The 21,784-nt window shown below is 34.3% G+C and overlaps 3 protein-coding genes across 3 annotated transcripts in view; 2 read left to right on the top strand and 1 right to left on the bottom strand.

Moving 5' to 3' along the window:
• The window catches only part of LOC107657743 (cyclic nucleotide-binding domain-containing protein 1-like), a 44,805-nt gene extending 41,200 nt beyond the window's left edge, over positions 1 to 3,605 (bottom strand). The window contains exons 1-3 of the mRNA XM_016445967.1: positions 3,584 to 3,605; positions 3,276 to 3,339; positions 678 to 797 (exon numbers count right to left, since the gene is read on the bottom strand). Coding sequence (XP_016301453.1) covers positions 678 to 797; positions 3,276 to 3,339; positions 3,584 to 3,605 — 206 coding nt within the window. The remainder of the gene's footprint in view (positions 1 to 677; positions 798 to 3,275; positions 3,340 to 3,583) is intronic.
• A 2,599-nt stretch (positions 3,606 to 6,204) lies between these two features.
• cngb3.2 (cyclic nucleotide gated channel subunit beta 3, tandem duplicate 2) lies at positions 6,205 to 15,509 on the top strand. Its single transcript, XM_016445966.1, has 16 exons — positions 6,205 to 6,272; positions 8,017 to 8,177; positions 8,345 to 8,695; positions 8,797 to 9,005; positions 9,163 to 9,213; positions 9,297 to 9,383; positions 9,515 to 9,579; positions 10,587 to 10,709; positions 11,697 to 11,838; positions 13,048 to 13,207; positions 13,288 to 13,385; positions 13,461 to 13,544; positions 13,614 to 13,732; positions 13,807 to 13,959; positions 14,451 to 14,610; positions 15,322 to 15,509. Exons 1-16 carry the CDS (start codon positions 6,205 to 6,207, stop codon positions 15,343 to 15,345), a joined length of 2,055 nt encoding a protein of 684 aa, XP_016301452.1. The 3' UTR covers positions 15,346 to 15,509.
• Positions 15,510 to 15,709: 200 nt separating this feature from the next.
• Positions 15,710 to 21,784, top strand: part of LOC107657767 (cyclic nucleotide-gated cation channel beta-3-like) — a 16,241-nt gene continuing 10,166 nt past the window's right edge. Inside the window, exons 1-3 of the mRNA XM_016445994.1 lie at positions 15,710 to 16,336; positions 19,795 to 19,861; positions 20,234 to 20,333. Of these exons, the coding sequence (XP_016301480.1) occupies positions 16,208 to 16,336; positions 19,795 to 19,861; positions 20,234 to 20,333 (296 nt within the window). The 5' untranslated portion in view covers positions 15,710 to 16,207. The remainder of the gene's footprint in view (positions 16,337 to 19,794; positions 19,862 to 20,233; positions 20,334 to 21,784) is intronic.

Below are 21,784 nucleotides of genomic sequence, written 5' to 3'. Positions count from 1 at the left end.
GTGACCCATCCCGAGCCGTACCGTGCCGTACCATGCAGTGGAAAAGCGTCATTAGTTTCTAGTGAGTCTGAAGACCTTGGTTAACTGGTTTGGGTGTGTTGAATTAGGGTTGGAGCTAAACTCTTCAGGACACCGGCCCTCCAGGACCGAGTTTGGACACCCCTGCACTAGATGTTGGAGAGTCAGATGTCAATTTTATTATATTATAAATTACAAATAGATAAAACAGTGTCGGTCTAATAATAATAAACCAGTCAACAGACTTGACTCAATCCACAATTTTCATTAGTGTAATGCATATGGATGTTTTCATTTCTCATCTGTAATGCAGTAATGAGAACTGCTCTGTCTGAACACATTTTTCTATTAAAATCAGCATAAATTAAAAGCATTAAAACATATCATTAACGGTACATATTTTGTTTCACATTATGAAAGTGAGATTTTTTTTGCGTGAAAGTAATGAGAAATTCAGGAGGAAATGTGCTCATTTAAATGAGCTTTTGATTTTGGGGAGAAATCTGACCTGTTTGACAGATTTAATGAGATTCACCCCAACAGATTCATATTAGGCCTGACAAACCGTATAAATGTGTGTGTTATATCAGTCATTTTGTATCATCAATATGTCCAGAGGGCCTTTAAACTACCCACAAAGAACACTTAGTCATACTCACAATTTCTTAAGGGCTTTAATCACATGATTCATGAGTGATTCCTGGGCCAGTTTTCCATGTGGCTGATGTCTGCTGACCTCTTGGATGGACTCATATACTCTTAGCTTCACTGGAGGTTGGCTGCCAAGAGGAATAGAGAAGATCAGATGATTCTCGTAACGTTTATATCTTTCATTTGCCAATTCCAAAGTTTGTGCTGTTGAATCAGAATGTAATAAATTCTGTATAAAATAGTATTCATGATGAAATGTAGTCTAACACTTTTGGACTGCAAGACATAAAAAGAGATGTTACATTATACTATAAGTGATTGCATGACCAGAAGAAAATATCTTAAAGGAACAGTTCACTCAAAAATTAACATTTGCGGAAATTTACTTAAATTTCCTCCGGTCATCCAAGATGTAGATGAGTTTGTTTCTTCATCAAAACAGATTTGGGGAAATTTAGCATTACATCACTTGCTCACCAATGGACCCTCTGTAGTTAATGGGTGCCGTCAGAATGAGAGTCTGAACATCTGATAAAAACATCACAATAATCCACAAGTAATACACACGACTCCAGTCCATCAATTAACATGTCAAGCTGTGTTTATAATAAACACATTTATCATTAAGATGTTTTTAGGGTTAAATCAAAACACCAGTCCATAATTCATAATAAAACTTTGTCCTGTGGAAAAACTTGATCCCCTTTTGTCCTCTCACATCAAAACCCATTAACATATTTGTTAAGAACTGATTTGAATTGTTTGTGTTTGTAAAGGTGCTTGATCTGTGCACATTTCTTTCCTGATTCAGATGAGACCACTTTTTCACTGGAGAAAGCAATATTATTTATATAATATTATATAATAATATATAGGACTCATATTTTAGCCGAAAGCAACAGTTTGAAGTAAAAAAAAACGACTTGATGGATTTGTTTCTTACAAACACACAGGTTTTAATTTCACAAATTGATAACTTGAGGATTATTGTGATGTTTTTAATCAGCCGGTTTACCTCTCATTCTGACGGCACCCATTCACTGCATTGGTGAGCAAGTGATATAATGCTGAATTTCTCCAAATCTGTTCCAATGAAGAAAAACTCATTTATATCTTGGATGGCCTGAGGGTGTGTAAATTTCAGCAAATTAAATTTTTGGGTGAACTATTCCTTTAAGAAACAAATTTATTTAAACATCTTATGATCATAAAAACTTTTTGAAATTAGTTTTGTAGACAAATATAAATTGTGCCTATAAATACACTATAGCCTAAAGTATATACTGTATGTTCAAATATAAGACATAATTTCCATACTTCAACTGGTGTGAATTCATAGTTTTAATGACCTTATTATTATTATTATAAAATGTGGGAAAAGTAACAATAAAGAATGAGTAGGTGTGTCCGAACTTTTGATTGATAGTGTAACTGAAAAGCACAGCCACATTAAGCAGTGCATTCAATCAGAATGACCTTAACCACAGTCCTAAAGTTGATTTACAAGATAATCACTCACCATTTTTCATTTTAACCAATCCTTAAATAACCCTTATTTGCGTGCGCTATTCAAGACACCCGATTCCTACTGGGAGCAGATCTGTATTCCAGCCAATTAGAGCCATGATTCATATGTCACTACCCACAAGAACATTCATTTTTGCTGCTCCAGCAGGCTGTTGAGAGGACTGTAAACATTACTCAGAACAACTCTGAGTGGGACTACAGTGGGATTGAAATGAATGACAGGTCCTCAGTTTCTCCATCACGCCTCTGCAGGGGCGCGGCCCACGTGTCTTTTATAAAACACTTCCTGTTTGTGACTTTCACTCGACAAGATGCTACTTTCCAAAAAAGGCACAAAGGCGATTTTTAGAATATTGACACAGGTTTGACGTGGAGGCTAAAACTGCTCCAGCACACTCTTATTAGAAAAGTAACAGTACAATACAGTTTTTTGTTTGTTTCCCAAGAGGTAAAAATAACAGTAATATTACAAATAAATTGTTATTCAGAGGCCTGCTGAAAGCCCCTTCACATCTGATTTTAATATACACAATTGTTCTAAAGTTTGGGCTCTGTAAATTTTTTTTTAAGAAATTCATTTTATTCAGTAAGGATGTATTAAATTGAGCAAAAGTGACAGTAAATACATTTATAATGTTACAAAACATTTTATTTCAAAATAAAATGCTGTTATTTTGAATCTTGAAAAAAGTATCCTGGTTTAGGGTTATTATAGTTAACAAAAATAAAAACTAAAACTGTAATTAAAAAAAAAATCATTACTTGAAATAAAATAAAATTACATTTTTTAAAAAGTATCAAAAAAAGTATTTTTTTTACATTTTTAGCATTTATTGTTTACATTTAGTTTAACTTGATGTACTAAAATAACTGAAATTTGAAATTAAAGAGACAGAGACAATTTTCCAAAAATTAATCTTCCGAACTGATACTGTGAAGAGAAGCAAAGCTTGAAAAAAAAATCATTTTTATTACCATCTTGTTTTTAAAATGGGATATTAAAACACTAGTTCAAAGGCAACTGAAACATTCAGGAATAATAACAAAAATTAATTTAGCACACTAATGACCATTTCTACCTTTCATTTAGCTGGGTTAGCTGTGCCAGCTGTGTGTAGTCAATGTCTGCAAGTCTTTGCTCAGCTGTGTTAAAAGTCAAAAGTTTAGCAGATCAGTAACATCCGATTTTAAATCAATTTTACAGAGCTAGAAACATTCAGTAAAGTAAAAAATGTGACAATCAGCCCCAGTCTCCTCTGTCTGTACTATATACAGTGTAGAACAGCCTTGTCATTTACAAAAGCGAACCAATGTAAACAATACATGATATGTATAATACAACTGACTCCTTACATTATTAACATGTTTATTTGAAATGTCTCTGTACCTGAATGTCGGTATCGGTGCATGGCTGTAAAAGCAGCAAATGATAACATGAGTTCATTGTAACAGTGAGAAATATCAGGTGACTCGAGTGCAAATTATTGTCGAAGTGTGTTTGGCCTGTTTCATGGCAACAGTCCTGTAGGCTACTCATATTACAGACAGTACAATGTTATCGTGTTAAACGATCGTTAATAAAGCGTGATTATTAATATTTTATTGGGATTAGGATTACGCGTTCTAATAGCGAAATGCAAAACTCACAGCAATGTTATGTTAACAACTCACATTTAGCAAGTTAATGAGGTAGGCTAACAACTCAGTAAACAAGAAGTTAATATTGAGTAACTTACATTTTAGAAATAATATTTTCAGTTATTTGTCTATATTTGTATCACCGGCGGCAAAAATACTTCCAAACTAGGCCAAAGCGGAACTGACTGACCGTCACCAAGCGTCCTGTTTTTGAACAAATGGAATATTTGACTTATTAAATCTCTTAGGACATTTGTTTGGTTCCTAAACCAATCGTTGTTTTTGAACGATTCAATTAAAAAAAAAAATAGAAAATTAGAAATGTTGCCTTGAAATAAAATTAAAACTGAAATAAAGCAAACCTACATTGTTATATTTAAAAAGCACAAAAATAATACAAAACTAAAAATGGCAAAAGCACATCAAATTGTTAAAGCACACAAAATGACTCAAATTGAATGTAGAATTAAAATTAAAACTGAAAATATACAAAATAAAAGCTAATTCAAAACATTAATAACAATAGCCTAATATAAAAGTCGAAAGTTTAGCAGATCAGTAACATCCGATTTTAAATCAATTTTACAGAGCTAGAAACATTCAGTAAAGTAAAAAATGTGACAATCAGCCCCAGTCTCCTCTGTCTGTACTATATACAGTGTAGAACAGCCTTGTCATTTACAAAAGCGAACCAATGTAAACAATACATGATATGTATAATACAACTGACTCCTTACATTATTAACATGTTTATTTGAAATGTCTCTGTACCTGAATGTCGGTATCGGTGCATGGCTGTAAAAGCAGCAAATGATAACATGAGTTCATTGTAACAGTGAGAAATATCAGGTGACTCGAGTGCAAATTATTGTCGAAGTGTGTTTGGCCTGTTTCATGGCAACAGTCCTGTAGGCTACTCATATTACAGACAGTACAATGTTATCGTGTTAAACGATCGTTAATAAAGCGTGATTATTAATATTTTATTGGGATTAGGATTACGCGTTCTAATAGCGAAATACAAAACTCACAGCAATGTTATGTTAACAACTCACATTTAGCAAGTTAATGAGGTAGGCTAACAACTCAGTAAACAAGAAGTTAATATTGAGTAACTTACATTTTAGAAATAATATTTTCAGTTATTTGTCTATATTTGTATCACCGGCGGCAAAAATACTTCCAAACTAGGCCAAAGCGGAACTGACTGACCGTCACCAAGCGTCCTGTTTTTGAACAAATGGAATAATTGACTTATTAAATCTCTTAGGACATTTGTTTGGTTCCTAAACCAATCGTTGTTTTTGAACGATTCAATTAAAAAAAAAAATAGAAAATTAGAAATGTTGCCTTGAAATAAAATTAAAACTGAAATAAAGCAAACCTACATTGTTATATTTAAAAAGCACAAAAATAATACAAAACTAAAAATGGCAAAAGCACATCAAATTGTTAAAGCACACAAAATGACTCAAATTGAATGTAGAATTAAAATTAAAACTGAAAATATACAAAATAAAAGCTAATTCAAAACATTAATAACAATAGCCTAATAGTATATGAATAATAATTTGCTCAATAACAAATGACGAGCAACTCATGAGCATATAAATAATAAAAGATAAAGATCTATTCTATTCTTTTCTGACCCAGTTTAACCACTAAGAGAGATATAAAATTAACATGGCTCCATTCTGAATTTTAAAAGGGAATATGTGCAGAATAAAGAGATGGAAGGCATGTAAGATCAAAGACGTCTTTTCTTCTGGTTAGCCTCGACTGTTCCCTGTGAAACCACAACAGTAAATCCCCTCAGTTGAACTAAAAGCTTATAAGGTTTAATTAAGTAAGTGGCCCACCGCTCCATACGAGCCGAACTAATCCAGCAGAACAGCTCGAAGGTCCACCAGAGAAATCTGCTCAAAGCTCGATGACAATTTGCTGATATTCTCTGCACTGTATTGAGATTTAGAAAGGCTGTGAACACTATACAAACATACTGTGAATCAAACTTTATATATTTATGGTTTATACTGACCAGAAACAAGCAATTTGACTTCTTTTGTTTATTTGTTGACACATCACATGGTTTCTAACTTTATAAATTGATATAATAGTTGTGCAACAATTAAATATTAATATATATATCAAATCTGTGGCTGTAGGCGTGTTTTGAACTCACTCTGCAGTTGACAGACACTGTGATTAATTGTGGCCTGAACTCACTTCTGAGGTCTGTTTGCAGATGGGTATTAGTGGTCTAAAAGTGCTAATTGCATTAGGCAGCAACATTAGCAGGACTGGAGCCGTGGTCACACAAGAAGGATAAACACAACAGAGATCTTCTCAGACACTGCCTGCCACTGAGCCATGTTCAGCAAGCTGAAGAAGATCATCGGGGGTCCAACTGTGGGTCCCACCCCAGCCTCGGCCTCTAGGTCGGCCCCTGCACCGGCTCCTGCTCCGGCCCCTGCAAAGGTAGGTACAAGTGACTCATAATGCACTTTATGAAGATTTCTGCTGATTTTTTATCTTAAGCACATGTAACAAATTAAAAATATTTTGCTAAAATGCAGTAAATATTTTAGCTATCATTTTAAATATGGGATTGACAATTTTCGGAAAAAAATAATAATAAATGCTTTATATTATTTATTATATTAATAAATGCTTTGTATATGTAGTATGTGTAATGTGGATATAGTTTTATGAATTATTTAATAATATAATAAATTATATGGAGCATTTATTATTTTTAAAGCATATGTTATTTATCAGTGTTATTTTAGTATCATTGACACTATTATAGTTTTTAACATTTTGGAACTGGAAGAAGTGCCTTGGATCCGTAGTTTCTATAGATATAATTTTGAACCCTACCAAAGAGCACCTTCTGGGACTATTAAACGGAGGTCCTTTCAGCAAGTAGCGCTCCAATATATTTTCTTTGAACTATTATAGTTTTATTTAATATTTTGAATTAGTTAGTATTTTTCAGTTTTCATTTAAATTTTAGTGAAATTTTTAGTAATTTTTAATAATTTGGTCTTTTGTGTGTGTTTTTTTTATTTTATTTTATTCATTATTGCTTTTTAAAATATATCTTTATAGTTTTTATAGATTTTTATTTCAATTTTAGATTTAGTTATTTTAGTACAGTTAAACTAAATGAAAATGATGCTTTGGCAGATATAGCAGTTTTTTTTTAGCTAAAGTTGTTTTACAGTAAAAGGTTAGTTAAAAAGTTCATCAAGATTTAGTCCAAAAATAATGTTAAATACTTCATATAATTTATTATATGTTTCATATATATATATATATACTGTGCATACATTAATTCACTTTATGGTACCATTCCTGAAGAGTTTAGCTCCAACCCTAATTAAACACACCTGAACCAGCTAATCAAGCTCTTACTAGGCATAGAAACTTCCAGTCAGGTGTGTTGAGGCAAGTTGGAGCTAAACTCTGCAGGACACCGGCCCTCCAGGACCGAGTTTGGACAGCCCTGAGTTAAACCAATGATCACATGTAGGCTTTATACTCAATTTTGAGTCGTGTTTACACGGATCCGATGAATATCCTACCAGGAGCAATGTAAAAATACCCACTAAAAAGCATTTAGGCTGCTTTACAGCTCAAATAACACACACTTTGAATGAAGAAATTAATACGAACACATTTTACAAAAAATATGAGCATTATAAGTAGTAAAATGAAACTAGTGTGATAAAATTTAAAACCAACTTGTGTCATTATGCACGCAAGGATATTTATCAACCGGAAGTTCATTCGCCTAGGACAGTAGTCCCAAAACAAAGAACGATTTAGACAACTTTACAGTTTAAATAACATTCGAGGAATTAATATAAGGACTGTTACAAAAACACACGCTGTATATTTCTACTTTTAAACCTTCCACAATACTTTGCCCCATAGACGTCTGTAAGTGTGTTACTGTAAACACCCTTACGAAAATGAACCATGGTTTTCCTACAAATAAAAAAAAACATGGTTACAATAGGTAAACCATGGTTTTTGTTCATTAGAAATGTATTTATTTGTTTGTTTAAAGTTTCTGGAAGTTGGGGATTTTAAATGTCTGTATATTAAGTGATATATTACTATATATGTTAAATATATTGATTTCACCTTGTGTTATTATCTGTTGGATTGTTATAGTGAGGAGGCCCCTTCCCCTGAGTCCCAACCCATTGTGATAAGCAAGCATTTTGATGCTCAACTCATTGAAATTGTTCAGCATTACCGGCAACGGACAGAACAGTTTAAAGAAAAGATCATTGACCCCTATGCATCCTCTCCAGAGCGCAGCCCTCCTGTCAGTGAGTACAAATCAATCCATGCTTCGGCAATTAATGATATATCTGTAATACAGCACTTATTGAAATAATACATACATACAGCTGAAATAATATGTAAATATGGCAGGACGTCACCACATAACAAGACAATAAGAAGTGGCTTAACAGGTATTTTGTGTTTGTTCCAGCACCTGTCCTGAGAAAGGATGACTACTTGAAGTTGGTGGAGGAGAGGAAACGAAAAGAAGAGGAGGACAAGAAAAGAAAAGAGGAGGAGGAGAAGAAAAAGAAAGAGGAGGCAGAGAGAAAAAAGAAAGAGGAGGAAGAAAAGAAGAAGAAAGAGGAGGAGGAGGAGAAAAAAGCAGACAAGCCTGGGGAAAAGAAAGAGGAAAAACAGGAGGAGAAGAAAGATGACAAGGCAGACAAAGAGCAGAAGTCCATCTACCCAAAAATGAAGTGCACCTGTGTAGATTTCCTGCTGAAGCCCATCGAGGACAGAATGGACAAAAGACTGGACACCTCCATCGATCCGTTCACAGGTTACATTTCAAAATATGCTAACATAATTTATGTCATATGCAGACATAAAATGACCCCGTTTCTATGCTTTCGTCTGCTCTGTTCTTGTGTTTTTCACCAGACCGCAGGTATATTGCTTGGCTAAGCTTGGTGACCATTGCCTTCAACTATAACATGTGGTTCATACCAGTCCGTATGGCCTTCCCGTATCATGACCCAGCAGCCGTTCCATTGTGGTTTACCTTGGACATCATTGCTGACATCATCTATGTCATCGACATGATCGTTTTCCAGCCACGACTGCAGTTCTGTAAAGGGGGAGACATCATTGTAAGAAAAAATTGATACCTTCATTTTATGTTCACACAGTCTTTTTATATAACACAGTGTTCAATGTCTTGCTCCATAGACTTCTACTGTAAGTTCTATTATTAAATTCTAACACTACTAATGAGTACCTCTAATTTTTTTCATAATTTTCTTTCAGTATGACAGAGTTGTGATTAAAAAGAAATATCGAGAATCGTCAAGGTTTCAGGTATTGCAGATATTTCAGTTGACTTTCATCTTCCAAATAGCATTTTATCCCAGAAAGCCATGAAATATTTCCTGTCCTTTCAGAATGATGTCCTATCCATCCTGCCTTCAGACCTGTTATATTTCCCGTTTGGATTCAAGTCTGTCTTCAGGCTCAATCGTTTGATGAAGGTAATGCAGTTTCTATAAACACCTGTGTTTTGGCGGGATTCGTGATTGGCTATGAGATGCATAATCATTCATGAGCTGATTATATTTTGGAATTTGCCTTAACCTTGTTTTGTTTATGTTTTCTCCTTAAGTCTGAAGCATTTTTTGAGTTCAGTGACTGTCTTGAAGGTATCATGACCAAAGCGTACATCTGGAGGTATGTAACCAAGACTTAAAAGAGTTGATCTGGCTGACTGGTTCTATCAGGGATGGGCAAAAAATCTGAATTTATGAATTGACAACCTTTCAGTTAATGAGAATTAGAATGCTGTTTGGCTTCATTTGGAAGACTTTGAGGAAAATTGGAATATTCTGTTCTTCCAATATGGTCCAAAAAGTTAATTTTTTAAATGCTAATGTAACCCCTCTCTCCCGGGTCCTCACCGCCACACCTCGTTCTTGTTCCGAGTGGGTCTCCGGCATGGGAGGCGGACGCACTAACAAGGAGGCTAAAGACTGCAGCCTCTAGCGTCAGTCGCTAGTGCGTCTCTTGAGATCAGGGGAGTGAGGTTTACCTGCACAGCACTTACTCGCTGGCCTCCGTTACACTAAATATAAATGAAGCACACATTTCCATAACTTGATTGCACTATAATTCTTCATGTTTAAATTCAAATTCTGTTTGCTACCTCGATGAAATCAAGAATTCAAGAATTTAAAACAATCTCATTCTGAATTTGGCTCGAAATTTCAATTTTTTAGTTGCTTGCGATTGTTTTTTGTTTTTTTTATTCTTATTTACTCACAATTAGCAATTTCTCATTCATTTCTACCTGCAAAAATATTTTAAAGCTTGACATAACTGGAGATATATATTCATTACAGAAAATTTTAAGTTTTAAAAAACCTTTTAGAAAAGACTTTTCCAGGTCTAGAAATCACAATATTAAAGTTCCCTCATATATCCAGGTCTTCAAGATCATGGAAATCCTGGTTCTTCCATAGAACGGCAGTTGTTAAGGGAACAAGTTAACATACGAAATATAATACCAGTTTACATCTTTGATTTTTAGATGTTTGAGCTTATTTTAATCCTTTGTTGTCTTATTTTGAATCATCTTGCACCCTCCTTGGAAGTTTGATGGCCCTCTAGTTGGCCCCAGATCCTTTGTTGAGAACTACTGTTATATTGTGACCATAATTCTCCTTTGTTGTTTTTTTAAGAGTAATTCGCACCATTGGATACCTGATGTTTATTCTCCATCTCAACGCATGTCTTTACTACGTGGCATCTGACTACCAGGGGATCGGCAAAACCAAATGGGTGTACAGCGGAGAAGGCAGCGCGTAAGTAATTTCATCTAACTTTCAGAATCACTTTATTGATTCTTTTTGTAAAGGTAAAGTATATAACTTCTGCACCACTGGCAGCACAAAACAGTAATTGAAATGCTCATGTAATGTTATTTTTGTTTCTCTTCCATTCACAGTTCAAGTTTAACAACAACAAAAAAACTAAATTGGTTTGCAGTAATTGCAGGTTTTGTTTTGTTTTTTTTTCATATTCTCATAGCTACCTGAGGTGTTTCTTCTATGCGGAGAAATCCCTCCTGATGATCGCAGAACTTCCTTTCCCTGAGACCATGTTCGGTCAGATCTTTCAGATGACCAACTATTTTTTTGGTGCTCTATTTTTGTCCATCATTCTCGGCCAGGTAGACGTTTTGTCTCCAAAGCTTTTGTCTGTAAAGCTTATGCTCCTGAAGCGCTTGGTGGTTTTTTTGGTTCAGTTTTGATTTTTTTCACTTGGCTTTCTTGCTTGGCCATGGCTTTGCTCAGTGGTTCGATGTCTGCTGTTTTGACACTGTAATATGTGACCCTGGACCACAAAACCAGTCGTAAGTCGCACAGGTATGTCAATAGCCAACAACACATTATATGGGTCAAAATTATCCATTTTTCTTTTATGCCAAAAATAATTAGGATATTAAGTAAAGATCATGTTCCATGAAATTTCCTACATCAAAACTTAATTTTTGATTAGTAATATGTGTTGTTAAGGACTTAAGTTGGATTTTTTTGCACCCTCAGATTGCAGATTTTCAAATAGTTGTATCTCGGCCAAATATTGTCCTAACCTAACAAACCATACATCAATGGAAAGCTTATTTATTCAGCTTTCAGATGATGTATAAATCTCAATTTCAAAAAATTGACCCTTATGACTGGTTTTGTTGTCCATGGTCACATATGATTGAATCTTTAATAAGGACTCAGATATGAATGCAAGATGTTTTTATTCCTTACATATACTGAGTTTTATCTCTTTCCCAGGTACTTGCGCAGTTACTATTTTGCTGTGCGGACTCTGATCAACATCGGTGGTCTGCCTGAGCCTCACACAGTCTTTGAAATCACCTTTCAGTTAACAAACTTTTTTGTTGGTGTCTTTGTCTTCTCAAGTTTGATTGGACAGGTACATGTAATGATGTAAACATCATGAGCTCCTCCCCCTAGTCCCAGGCAGCCAATCGTATCATAGTCCTCATCCAGTTCTCCTGTCAGGAACCATGTAGATTTATTGTGATTGTGCTCCTGTTGTTTAAGAATATAGGATGAGTCACTTCTTTACTACAGATTATAATGAGATAATTTATAAGTGTCAGAGAGTTCGTGTAGAGATAGGCGCTCGATGAAGAAGAGGCATAAATCACAGGTACTTTATTTAAAGCCACTAACATAAACCCAGGAGAAAGACTTGGACTCTACAATCAAACTAAGACCTTCAATACCAGACGAAGACTGGGGAGAAACTGAGGACTTAAACAGAGCACGCAAATAAGAACTAAACAAGCAGCACCTGAACAGAGTACTCAATCAATTAGTAACCATGGAAACAAAACGAGCAAGGAACAAAGGAGCGCATGAACTATGGAACAAACTAGATAGCTGATCAAAAGACAAACACAGAACGTGACAATAGGATTATTTTCATTTATTTATTCATTGTGTAGGCTCATTTATGCTATTTTTACATGTTAATTACCTTTGCTGTCATCTAAAGGTCATCAAATAGTAATATCGGCCATTTGTCAGTTATCAGCCATAACATAAAAATAATTATTGGTTTATCAGTATTGGGTATAATTTTGATATTGGTGCAAAAAAAAGAGTAATTTTACAACACTGTTAAATGTATCTTTAATAAGTCCCATAATAAATAGCCATTTTTCATGCTGTACATTATAATATAGTGATGCCTAAACTGACTTGTAGTCAATTTCATTTTTTAGTGTTTTATTTTAAATTTATTTAGACAAAATAGTATACAATTTTAGTTTTGGCCATTTATCAGTTATGGGCCACGACATGAAAATAATTATTGATTTATCAATATTGGCCATAATTTTAATAATGGTTAAATGAATGAATGAAAGTAACAATAAACTAACTATGGTATCTTTAATAAATCTCAAAATAAATTTTCGTATAGAACATTGTGTTAATTTTAGTTTTTAGTATTAAAAAAAAAAAATGTAATTTAAAAAGTATAGAATTTTAACATTGGCCATTTATCATTTATTGACTTTAACTTGAAAATATTACCAGTTTTTCAGTATCAGCCAGAATCATCATAATGGTGCATCCATATCAGATATATAGATGTAAATCTTTGATTTTACAGATGAGAGATGTCATTGGAGCAGCTACTGCCGGCCAGACGTACTTCCGTGCATCTATGGATGCTTGTGTGGCGTACATGGTGACAAACCGCATTCCCAAGCTGGTTCAAAGCAGAGTGCGCACCTGGTACAACTACACCTGGGACTCCCAGGGCATGCTGGGTAAAATCTACATTTACATGTAAATAACGACTGGTAATGAATAGCAGGGTCCTGCCAACTAAGGTTTGGCTTCTCCTCAGATGAGTCTGAGCTTCTGGAACAGATGCCTCTGGTGATGAGAACAGCCATCGCTGTGGACATCAACCTTGCTACTTTCCAAAAGATCGACCTCTTTAAGGTGGGCTTGATTTAAGGAAGGAAACAGATTGCGACATGTTCAGTTGCTTGATGTTTCTGTGTTTTTTTATCACAGGGTTGTGACAACCAGATGCTTGTGGACATGTTATTGAGGCTAAAGTCCATTGTGTACTTGCCTGGAGACTTTGTGTGCAAGAAGGTGAGTTATACTGCCTTTTATTTATAGACACCAAGCACATCAAGTCTTCACTCTTCTGTTTCTCTGCAGGGTGACATTGGAAAGGAAATGTACATCATTAAGGCCGGAGAGGTGCAGGTCATCGGTGGGCCGGACAATAAGATTGTGTTCGTGACTCTGAAGGCAGGCTGTGTGTTCGGAGAGATCAGGTGAGCTATCGAAATGAGAATCTGCCTTTAGAACTACACGTCGTGAATGAACTCGTGTTTATAATCGACCCCAGTTTGCTACAGTCTTCAGCCAATGGAGGAAACAGAAGAACCGCTAATGTAGCGGCACATGGGTTCGCCAACCTCTTCGTACTGGATAAGAAAGACCTCAATGACATCCTGATTCACTACCCAGAGTCTCAGAAAGTGCTGGCCAGGAAGGGACGGTGAGTTATGTCACATGATTCTTTCAGTCAGCCGTTCATATAGATGCACCCACAGTGAGCAGTGAGGGAAAAAAATAATAATTTTTTGTTTCCCAATAAATTATCTAAATATCACAAGAAGACTTGGGAAGGCACTATGAACTCACTTAACTGTGTTAGATTTTTGCTTTAAAAAACAAGAAAAAATATATAATTTCTAATGGGGTAATAAAATAAACCTACCGTAAGTCCTAATTTTTACTCACTCAGCTTTTGAAGTCAATTTCTCGTTTTAAACAATTTTATTGGATAAGAAGGCGAAAATACTGATTAGGAAACTGTTTCGTTTTAGCGAACTGATGTGTTCAGATGGTTCTTTCAATTAACGTATTCACTAACCAATTCACTGATTTATTTGAATCATCACCAACTGTACGTATGGTCTTGAGCCCTACTTCTCACAAACCTACAATAGTGAAATCTGGAAAATACTGGTTAACACCGTTTCACAGGAAACTGCTGAAAGCCAAGGGTCCACCTCCTGCTGCTAAAGGCGACGAGGAAAAGAAGAAAGGACTGGCTATGTTCGGACAAAAACCTCCCACTCCCAAACTTTTGCGTGCCTTTGCAGGAGGAGTGTTCACCAAAAAAGGCTTTATGGACAGACTTAAGGTAAGGAATTCTATTATATACTAAAATATACAGTACCGTTTAAAATTTTGGGGCCAGCACATTTTTTGTTGTTATTGATTTTGAAAAGAATTAATGCTTTTTTTTCAGTGTGACAGTAAAAACATTTATATTGTTACAAAAGATTTCTATTTCAAACAAATGCTGTTCACTTGAACATTTGATTTAACAAAGAACATTAAAATATGTATCATGGTTTCCTCTATGATATTAAGCAGCAAAACTGTTTTAAACATTGATAATAATAATAATAATAATAATAATAAAGGTTTCTTGTGCAGCAAAACAACATATTAGAATGATTTCTCAAGAATCATGTGACACTGAAGACTGGAGTAATTATGCTGAAAATTCAGCTTTGCATTACAAGAATGAATTACATTTTAAAATAAATAAAATAGAAAAAAAAAATTAAATTGTATTAAAATATTAAAAAATTATATTTCACAATATTATTCTTTACTTTTACTGTATAAGAGATTTCTTTTCAAAAACATTAAAAAAATTTTACTGTATAAGAGATTTCTTTTCAACAACATGAAAAAAAAAAAAAAAACTTACCGACCCCAAACGTTTTAATGGTACTGTATATTGAATAAAACATTGAACTTTAGATGTATAATACAATATTATACAATTACAAAAAAGCTGGCTCAAAAAGAGTACATTTTTATTTATATTTTTCTTTTCTAGACTGCTGCTACTTCAGAACAATAATCACATGAAATACATTAAATATTTCTCTGTGAAGATTTCATTCCTTTTAAAATAACCTACGTATTTTAAATGTATTTAAAAAAAAATAAACGAGCTTCTTTCCCTGCTAACTTCAGTACTTGCCAATTAGTGAATCGTATTACTAATTGTAATACATGAATTATTTGATTGAAATTTGTTTCAATTCCTTCCAAAACAGTATGTTTGTAGATTTATTTTGTACTGCGACTTAAATAAAAGACATATTTTGTAATTGCGTAGTACAGTGAACATCATTTGTGTTTTATTTATACTTGAGAGTTTACACAGCCTTCATGCTCTCAGTTAGCTAAGGACTGGTAGTTGAGTCAGTCTGCCATGGGATCTCACAGTTAATCTCTTTAGTCTGGCAGGGACATTGAGAGTTTTAATTAACTAAGTGGTCTTTCTAAATGTGGACCAACAGCACAAACAGTGCAGGAATAGCTGGCAGCTCCAGAATAGCCCACGAATGCACTATTAAAGTGCTGTCTGGCACACTTTGAGTAATCCAATGTGAGCCAATAATGCAGCAAATATCTCTCATATCTGTCAAAAAGCAGTGCATATTTGACTTTACAAATAGAAACGGCCCTTTGCAGCTCACCCTATAATGTCATTTTAATAGAAGGATTGTGATTGTTTGACTGTAAGTGAGAAGGCCAGTGATAGGTCAGTCAAACTGTGGTGAACCCTGGGAAAAGGGCCATTCCTAAGAGGGAATTAATAGAGCTCTAAGAATGAATTGAAGCAGGTCGGAGTTCACACATCAGCGACAGGTGGATAAGGAGAGTGGAGAGATAAATCTGGATGGGATCGCGTGCCTGCTCGAGCCAGTGCAGCCATGTTCAGCACCTTGAAAACGCTTTTTCGGCCCAAAACTGTGGCGGCAGTCGCTCAGAGCCCTGGATCACCGACACCAGTGCCTTCACCTTCACCTGCACCTGCCCCAGCACCTGCTCCTCCAACAAAGGTACAAGCACCTGGCTTTAGCACAACACAGCACCAGATTCATCCCACACCATACAACTGACTTCAATGTCAGAGAAATGTGTTTCTTTAAAAAATAAAGAAGGGATAGCAATTTTAACAAATAAATGTATCTTGGTTTACTGAAAAGGCAGCTCAAAGGATAAGCTATTTGAATAAACTATGGGAATTTAAAAAGCTAATAATAGCTAATAAGTTCTAATAATATTTTTGACATTTATGTGGGAATGGAAGGATCCATAGACATTTATACATGTTAAAAGAGCAAGTAATTTCTTAGAGACTGGGACATAATTACACTTTAAAAGGGAAATCGTCTCTAGTACTTCTTTTTAAATTAGTCTAAAATATATATTGAACGTTTAAAAGTATAATAAATGTGCATGCAGGAAATTGACAAATAATCAATATAATTAAATGTCCATTTGCATCTTCATATATATATGTGTGTGTGTGTATATCAACTTTTTTCAGTTCATATAGTTAGTCTTCTAGTAAGACAAATAATTAAACACTAAAACACTAAATGCATAATAATTAGACAAAAAGTAAAAGAAATGAGTCAACTATAATTTATTACATAATATCCATCGTCTGATGCCCTAAATAACTATTGATAATTAAATAAATATAAATAATATATTACGTTATAGTATATGGTATTTGAGTAATCAAATTATGTTTACATGTATTAATGCTCTATATATTGTTAATATATAAAAACATTACTGTATGTCAGCATCAGGCTACTGACATTTCTGTAGAAATGCCCACCAGTGTTATTTTAGTATTATTGATATACTACTATTTTTAAAATATATTTTCTGTTTTCACTTTAATTTTAAAGTTTTAGTCATTTTGTTATTTTTCGTGTTTTTTTTTTCTTAGTTTTATTTTTTTGTTGTTTTAGTTGTTTTAGCTCTTAAAGCAAACACAAATTAGAACTGTTGTTGTTGCAACTAGCTGACATAAGTTTTTTTTGTTTGTTTGTTTTGGTCTTTTATTTCAAGTAACGAGTAAATGTTTTCAAGTAAATGTTTTATGGTTATAGTTAAAGATGATCCGGGACGAGGCCTCTGGTGTGAGTCGCACACAGCAGCCGGTGATGCCTGCAGGATATCAGCCGCCAAAGATCGTCGTGTCCAGCTGGAATCGCAGGGTTAGTTTCTCAGCTCATCCTTGTTGGAGAGAGATTAGTTTAACTTGATCACATGTTTTGATAAAGTCTGGCTGGTCATTGAGGAGCCGGTTCTGGCATGATGGCAGCTTTTCTTCTCCTTGCAGGGAGGAGAGCGCAGGGAGGAGACCTTTCACCTTCTACATGCTAAAAACATTCAGCGGCCACAGCTCAAGTTCAAGGAGAAAGTGGATAACAGCAACACTCCGTTTGTCTCCAAAATTTTCAGCAAACCCAATGCAGTTAAGCCTCTGCCATCATGTGAGTGTGTTCAAAAACCCTCAGTGACTGACAACATCATTTTTTTTCTAGTGCTGTCAAACGATTAATCGCATCCAAAATAAAAGGTTTTGTTTTCATAGTATATGTGTGTATACTGTGTATATTTATTGTGTATATATAAATACACACAAACACATGCATGTATATATTTAAGAATTTTAAAGTTTTAGTCATTTTGTTATTTTTCGTGTTTTTTTTTTCTTAGTTTTATTTTTTTGTTGTTTTAGTTGTTTTAGCTCTTAAAGCAAACACAAATTAGAACTGTTGTTGTTGCAACTAGCTGACATAAGTTTTTTTTGTTTGTTTGTTTTGGTCTTTTATTTCAAGTAACGAGTAAATGTTTTCAAGTAAATGTTTTATGGTTATAGTTAAAGATGATATCCCTGATGCTCACAAATAAAACAATTTGCATTTGCACGTCTTACTCCTTGTCAGCTGATGCAGGTTTTCACTGAGTGTAAAACAGTTAAAGACACACCTCTCATTCGTTCAAACATCACTATATATATATATATATATATACACACACACACAAACACATGCATGTATATATTTAAGAAAAATATGTTATGTTTATGTATTAAATATATTTATATATAATATAAAATATAAGAATATAAATATATTAATGTATACACATGTAAATATTTTCAAAATATATACTGTATGTGTGTGTATTTATATATACATAATAAATATACACAGTACACATACATATATTATGTAAACATGCGATTAATCACGATTAATCGTTTGACAGCACTAATAATAACGCAATATATGTATTTATTTCAGTAGACATAAATAAATACATATTGATTATAAAAAAAAATTAATATTAACATTTACCAAATTTGATATTTTTGTCTTTATAACATCACACTTAGTATTTTCTTTATACACACTATAAATGCAAATCCGCTTTTTATATTTTAGGAATGGGTACTTTGTAAGGGGATCATCATATTTGCAGGTCCTTGGCAGCAGAAAGTTTAAATAGGTCAATTATAGTGACTTTAGCCATTCATGTCATTGTTGGTTTGTATGGAGCAGATCTTTGCTGTCATCTTCCACTCAACGATGTGCAGCGTGTGACTCCAAAAGTAGCTGAAAGTAGATTAGGGGATCTGCTGTATTTGTGATTTAAGAAGATCACGAGAACGTCCTCACGTGTGAACAGGAGTTTCTATTTCCTGTGTTATATTTTTCTTTGTGTCAATATAAAGCTAACTCTATACTGATTTCAGCAAACCATGCTAGGCAGTCATCATTTTCCAGTCACAATTCTTATATGTGCTGAATGCAATGATACTAACGTCTGCTGTAAGACTAAATTGAGTACTAAATTCACTACATGGGCCCATTTTAGCTGATAAACAGTAAACAAGACAGCACCCGCTGGAAAAGAGGAACAAATGTGAGTGTTTCAGGACAGTCCTTATCTTAACTCAACAGTTGTGCAGCCATGTAAAGCCATGATTTGACACAAAGGCAGAGTTGCACTGATTAAAATGATTATAAATAGATGAGGTACAGGTTTACACTGTCTAGTGCTGAGCATGTGGTGACTGTATGAGGTGTCGTCTGAGTTCAGCTGCTGAACTTCCTCTGAAATCAGATCAAGTCTTGGCCGTGAGATTTGTTGTTTGCTGTAGCTGTGAAAAATCTGCAAAGCTTTAGCTAAATACTCTCTATGTTCACATATCTAAACCAGTCTAGAGTTCATAATTCTTATTATTACACAGCTCTGTGGAATACTTGATTCTAGTAAATGTTTTATGGTTATAGTTAAAGATGATATCCCTGATGCTCACAAATAAAACAATTTGCATTTGCACGTCTTACTCCTTGTCAGCTGATGCAGGTTTTCACTGAGTGTAAAACAGTTAAAGACACACCTCTCATTCGTTCAAACATCACTGCTATAAACTGGAAATGTGTTGTGATAAAGAAAGAAAGAAAAACATGTTCGGTGTTAACAGGAGGAAAAGGCAGATGCAAAGAAAGATGAAGAAAAAGAAGAAGAGAAAAAGGAGGAAAAGCCCACCGGTGAGTCTTCATCCATCTTCACTTCATGAGATGATGTTTCATTAAGGGAAACTGCAATTCTCTGTGTACATTTTTTAAAGTACGATTGATGTTTTCATCTGGAATCCTGGAGACATTCTCATTTTTAAAGGGTTAGATGAAAAGGCATAATGGACCCCTTGCTCAAGTACTTTATTAATTAGCAGCATGTCAGGAGAAGCTGAAGCCTAACCTATTAAAACATAAAACAGTGTTAAGATCTCCATGCACATAGGCTGTTAATAATTAGAGATTTTTTTTTCTGTGCACAGTTTGTCTTTAATTATGTGCTAATACAGAAATGAGCAAATCATATTATCCCAAAACATCTAATTCTGACCTGTGCTTCTTAAGAACCAGCTCCTGCACCTGCTCCTGCTCCTGCTCCAGAGTCCCCTAAACCAGAAGCCAAACCAGCGGATCCAGCCGATCCCGGAGCAGCAGCTGCAGAGGGGTAAGAGTTTAGACTGCCTGTAAATATTCTCATTATATATAGTGTGTACTATACCGAAAGGTTTTTAAACTGGGGCCCTGAAGCCACAAGGGGGCCACAAGAGCTGACAGAAAAGGTTTAGAGAAAAAATAGACAAAAAATTATGAATAATAATAACAATAATTTATTTTAAATGGTAAATTATTCTGAATAATAATAATAATTATTATTATTTATTAAATATATTATTATTAAATATCCTATACAAAATACATACATATTACTATAAATAATTTGATATTGTTGTCTTTTATAACTCCACAAATAGTATTTTAAGTAGTATTTAACTAGTATTTTGAAGTAAATAAATACATAAATATTGCTTATAATAATATCGTTTGTTTAGCTAATAAAATATTAAAACTCGATTCAAAATTGTGTACAATTATTTAATTATGTCATCCTGGTATCGCGGACTCGCTCTCTCGTTTCATACAAGCGCAGCTGTTGCCATTTTGCGACGATTGTTTTGCACACTGTAATGGATTATAAGATAACTAACAAACTGGTAAGATTTTAAAACATTTTTGTCTTAAATCTTTTATCACCATAATTATTTATGTGGTGAAATGTTGTGTAATAAGTGGTTTGACTGCACCGTATCCCTTAAATGTCCGTCTAGTTTGAACTTGCCCCCTTCAGGGTGATACAAGACCCCTCCGCTTCGTTCTGCGATAACAACCGGCTGGATGTACATTATCCCTTACATATCCAAACAACCACACACCACATAACAAATTAACTTATAACACACATAACAAATTATACAACTACTATAAGCATATCCCAGACACATACATTACACTTACATTAAGTATGTACTATATAGCAAATCTCAAATGCGTTATGTTAAAGGAGACATATTATGCCCCTTTTTACAATATGTAATATAAGTCTCTGGTGTCACCAGAATGTGTCTGTGAAGTTTCAGCTCAAAATACTCAAAAATATTATTTATTATATCATTTTGAAAATGCCTATTTTGAGTGGAAGCAGAAACGGGCCTGTCTCTTTAAATGCAAATGAGCTGACACTCCCCGCTAGGGATGGGCTATACCCCTTATTTTGTTTTCGATACGATACCGATATTTTTCAAGGCAGTATCGTCGATATCGATACCGATTCGATACTTCTGCACTAAACTTTTAAATTATGAAATTTATTAAATTATAAAATTATTAAATTACTAAGAGTAAGAAGGTAATGAAAACCACTTAACTTTATGTTTAAAACGCATTTTAACCCGTTTAATCCCAAATTTTTCCCAGACATGAAAATATCCAAACGATGTGTCATTAGTAACTGTCAGACTCTGTTCCATGTTTTGTCTGTGTCTTGCTCCCCAGGTGTTCCTTTCCCATGTTTAATTTGTCCCAGGTGTTCCCCATGATGGTTCATGGATCCCAGGTGTG

This window comes from Sinocyclocheilus anshuiensis, unplaced genomic scaffold, assembly GCF_001515605.1.
Source record: "Sinocyclocheilus anshuiensis isolate Anshui unplaced genomic scaffold, SAMN03320099.WGS_v1.1 scaffold119, whole genome shotgun sequence".
NCBI classification, from domain to species: domain Eukaryota; kingdom Metazoa; phylum Chordata; class Actinopteri; order Cypriniformes; family Cyprinidae; genus Sinocyclocheilus; species Sinocyclocheilus anshuiensis.
Note: the sequence above shows the minus strand (reverse complement) of the source record. Positions and strands in the feature narration are given on the sequence as shown.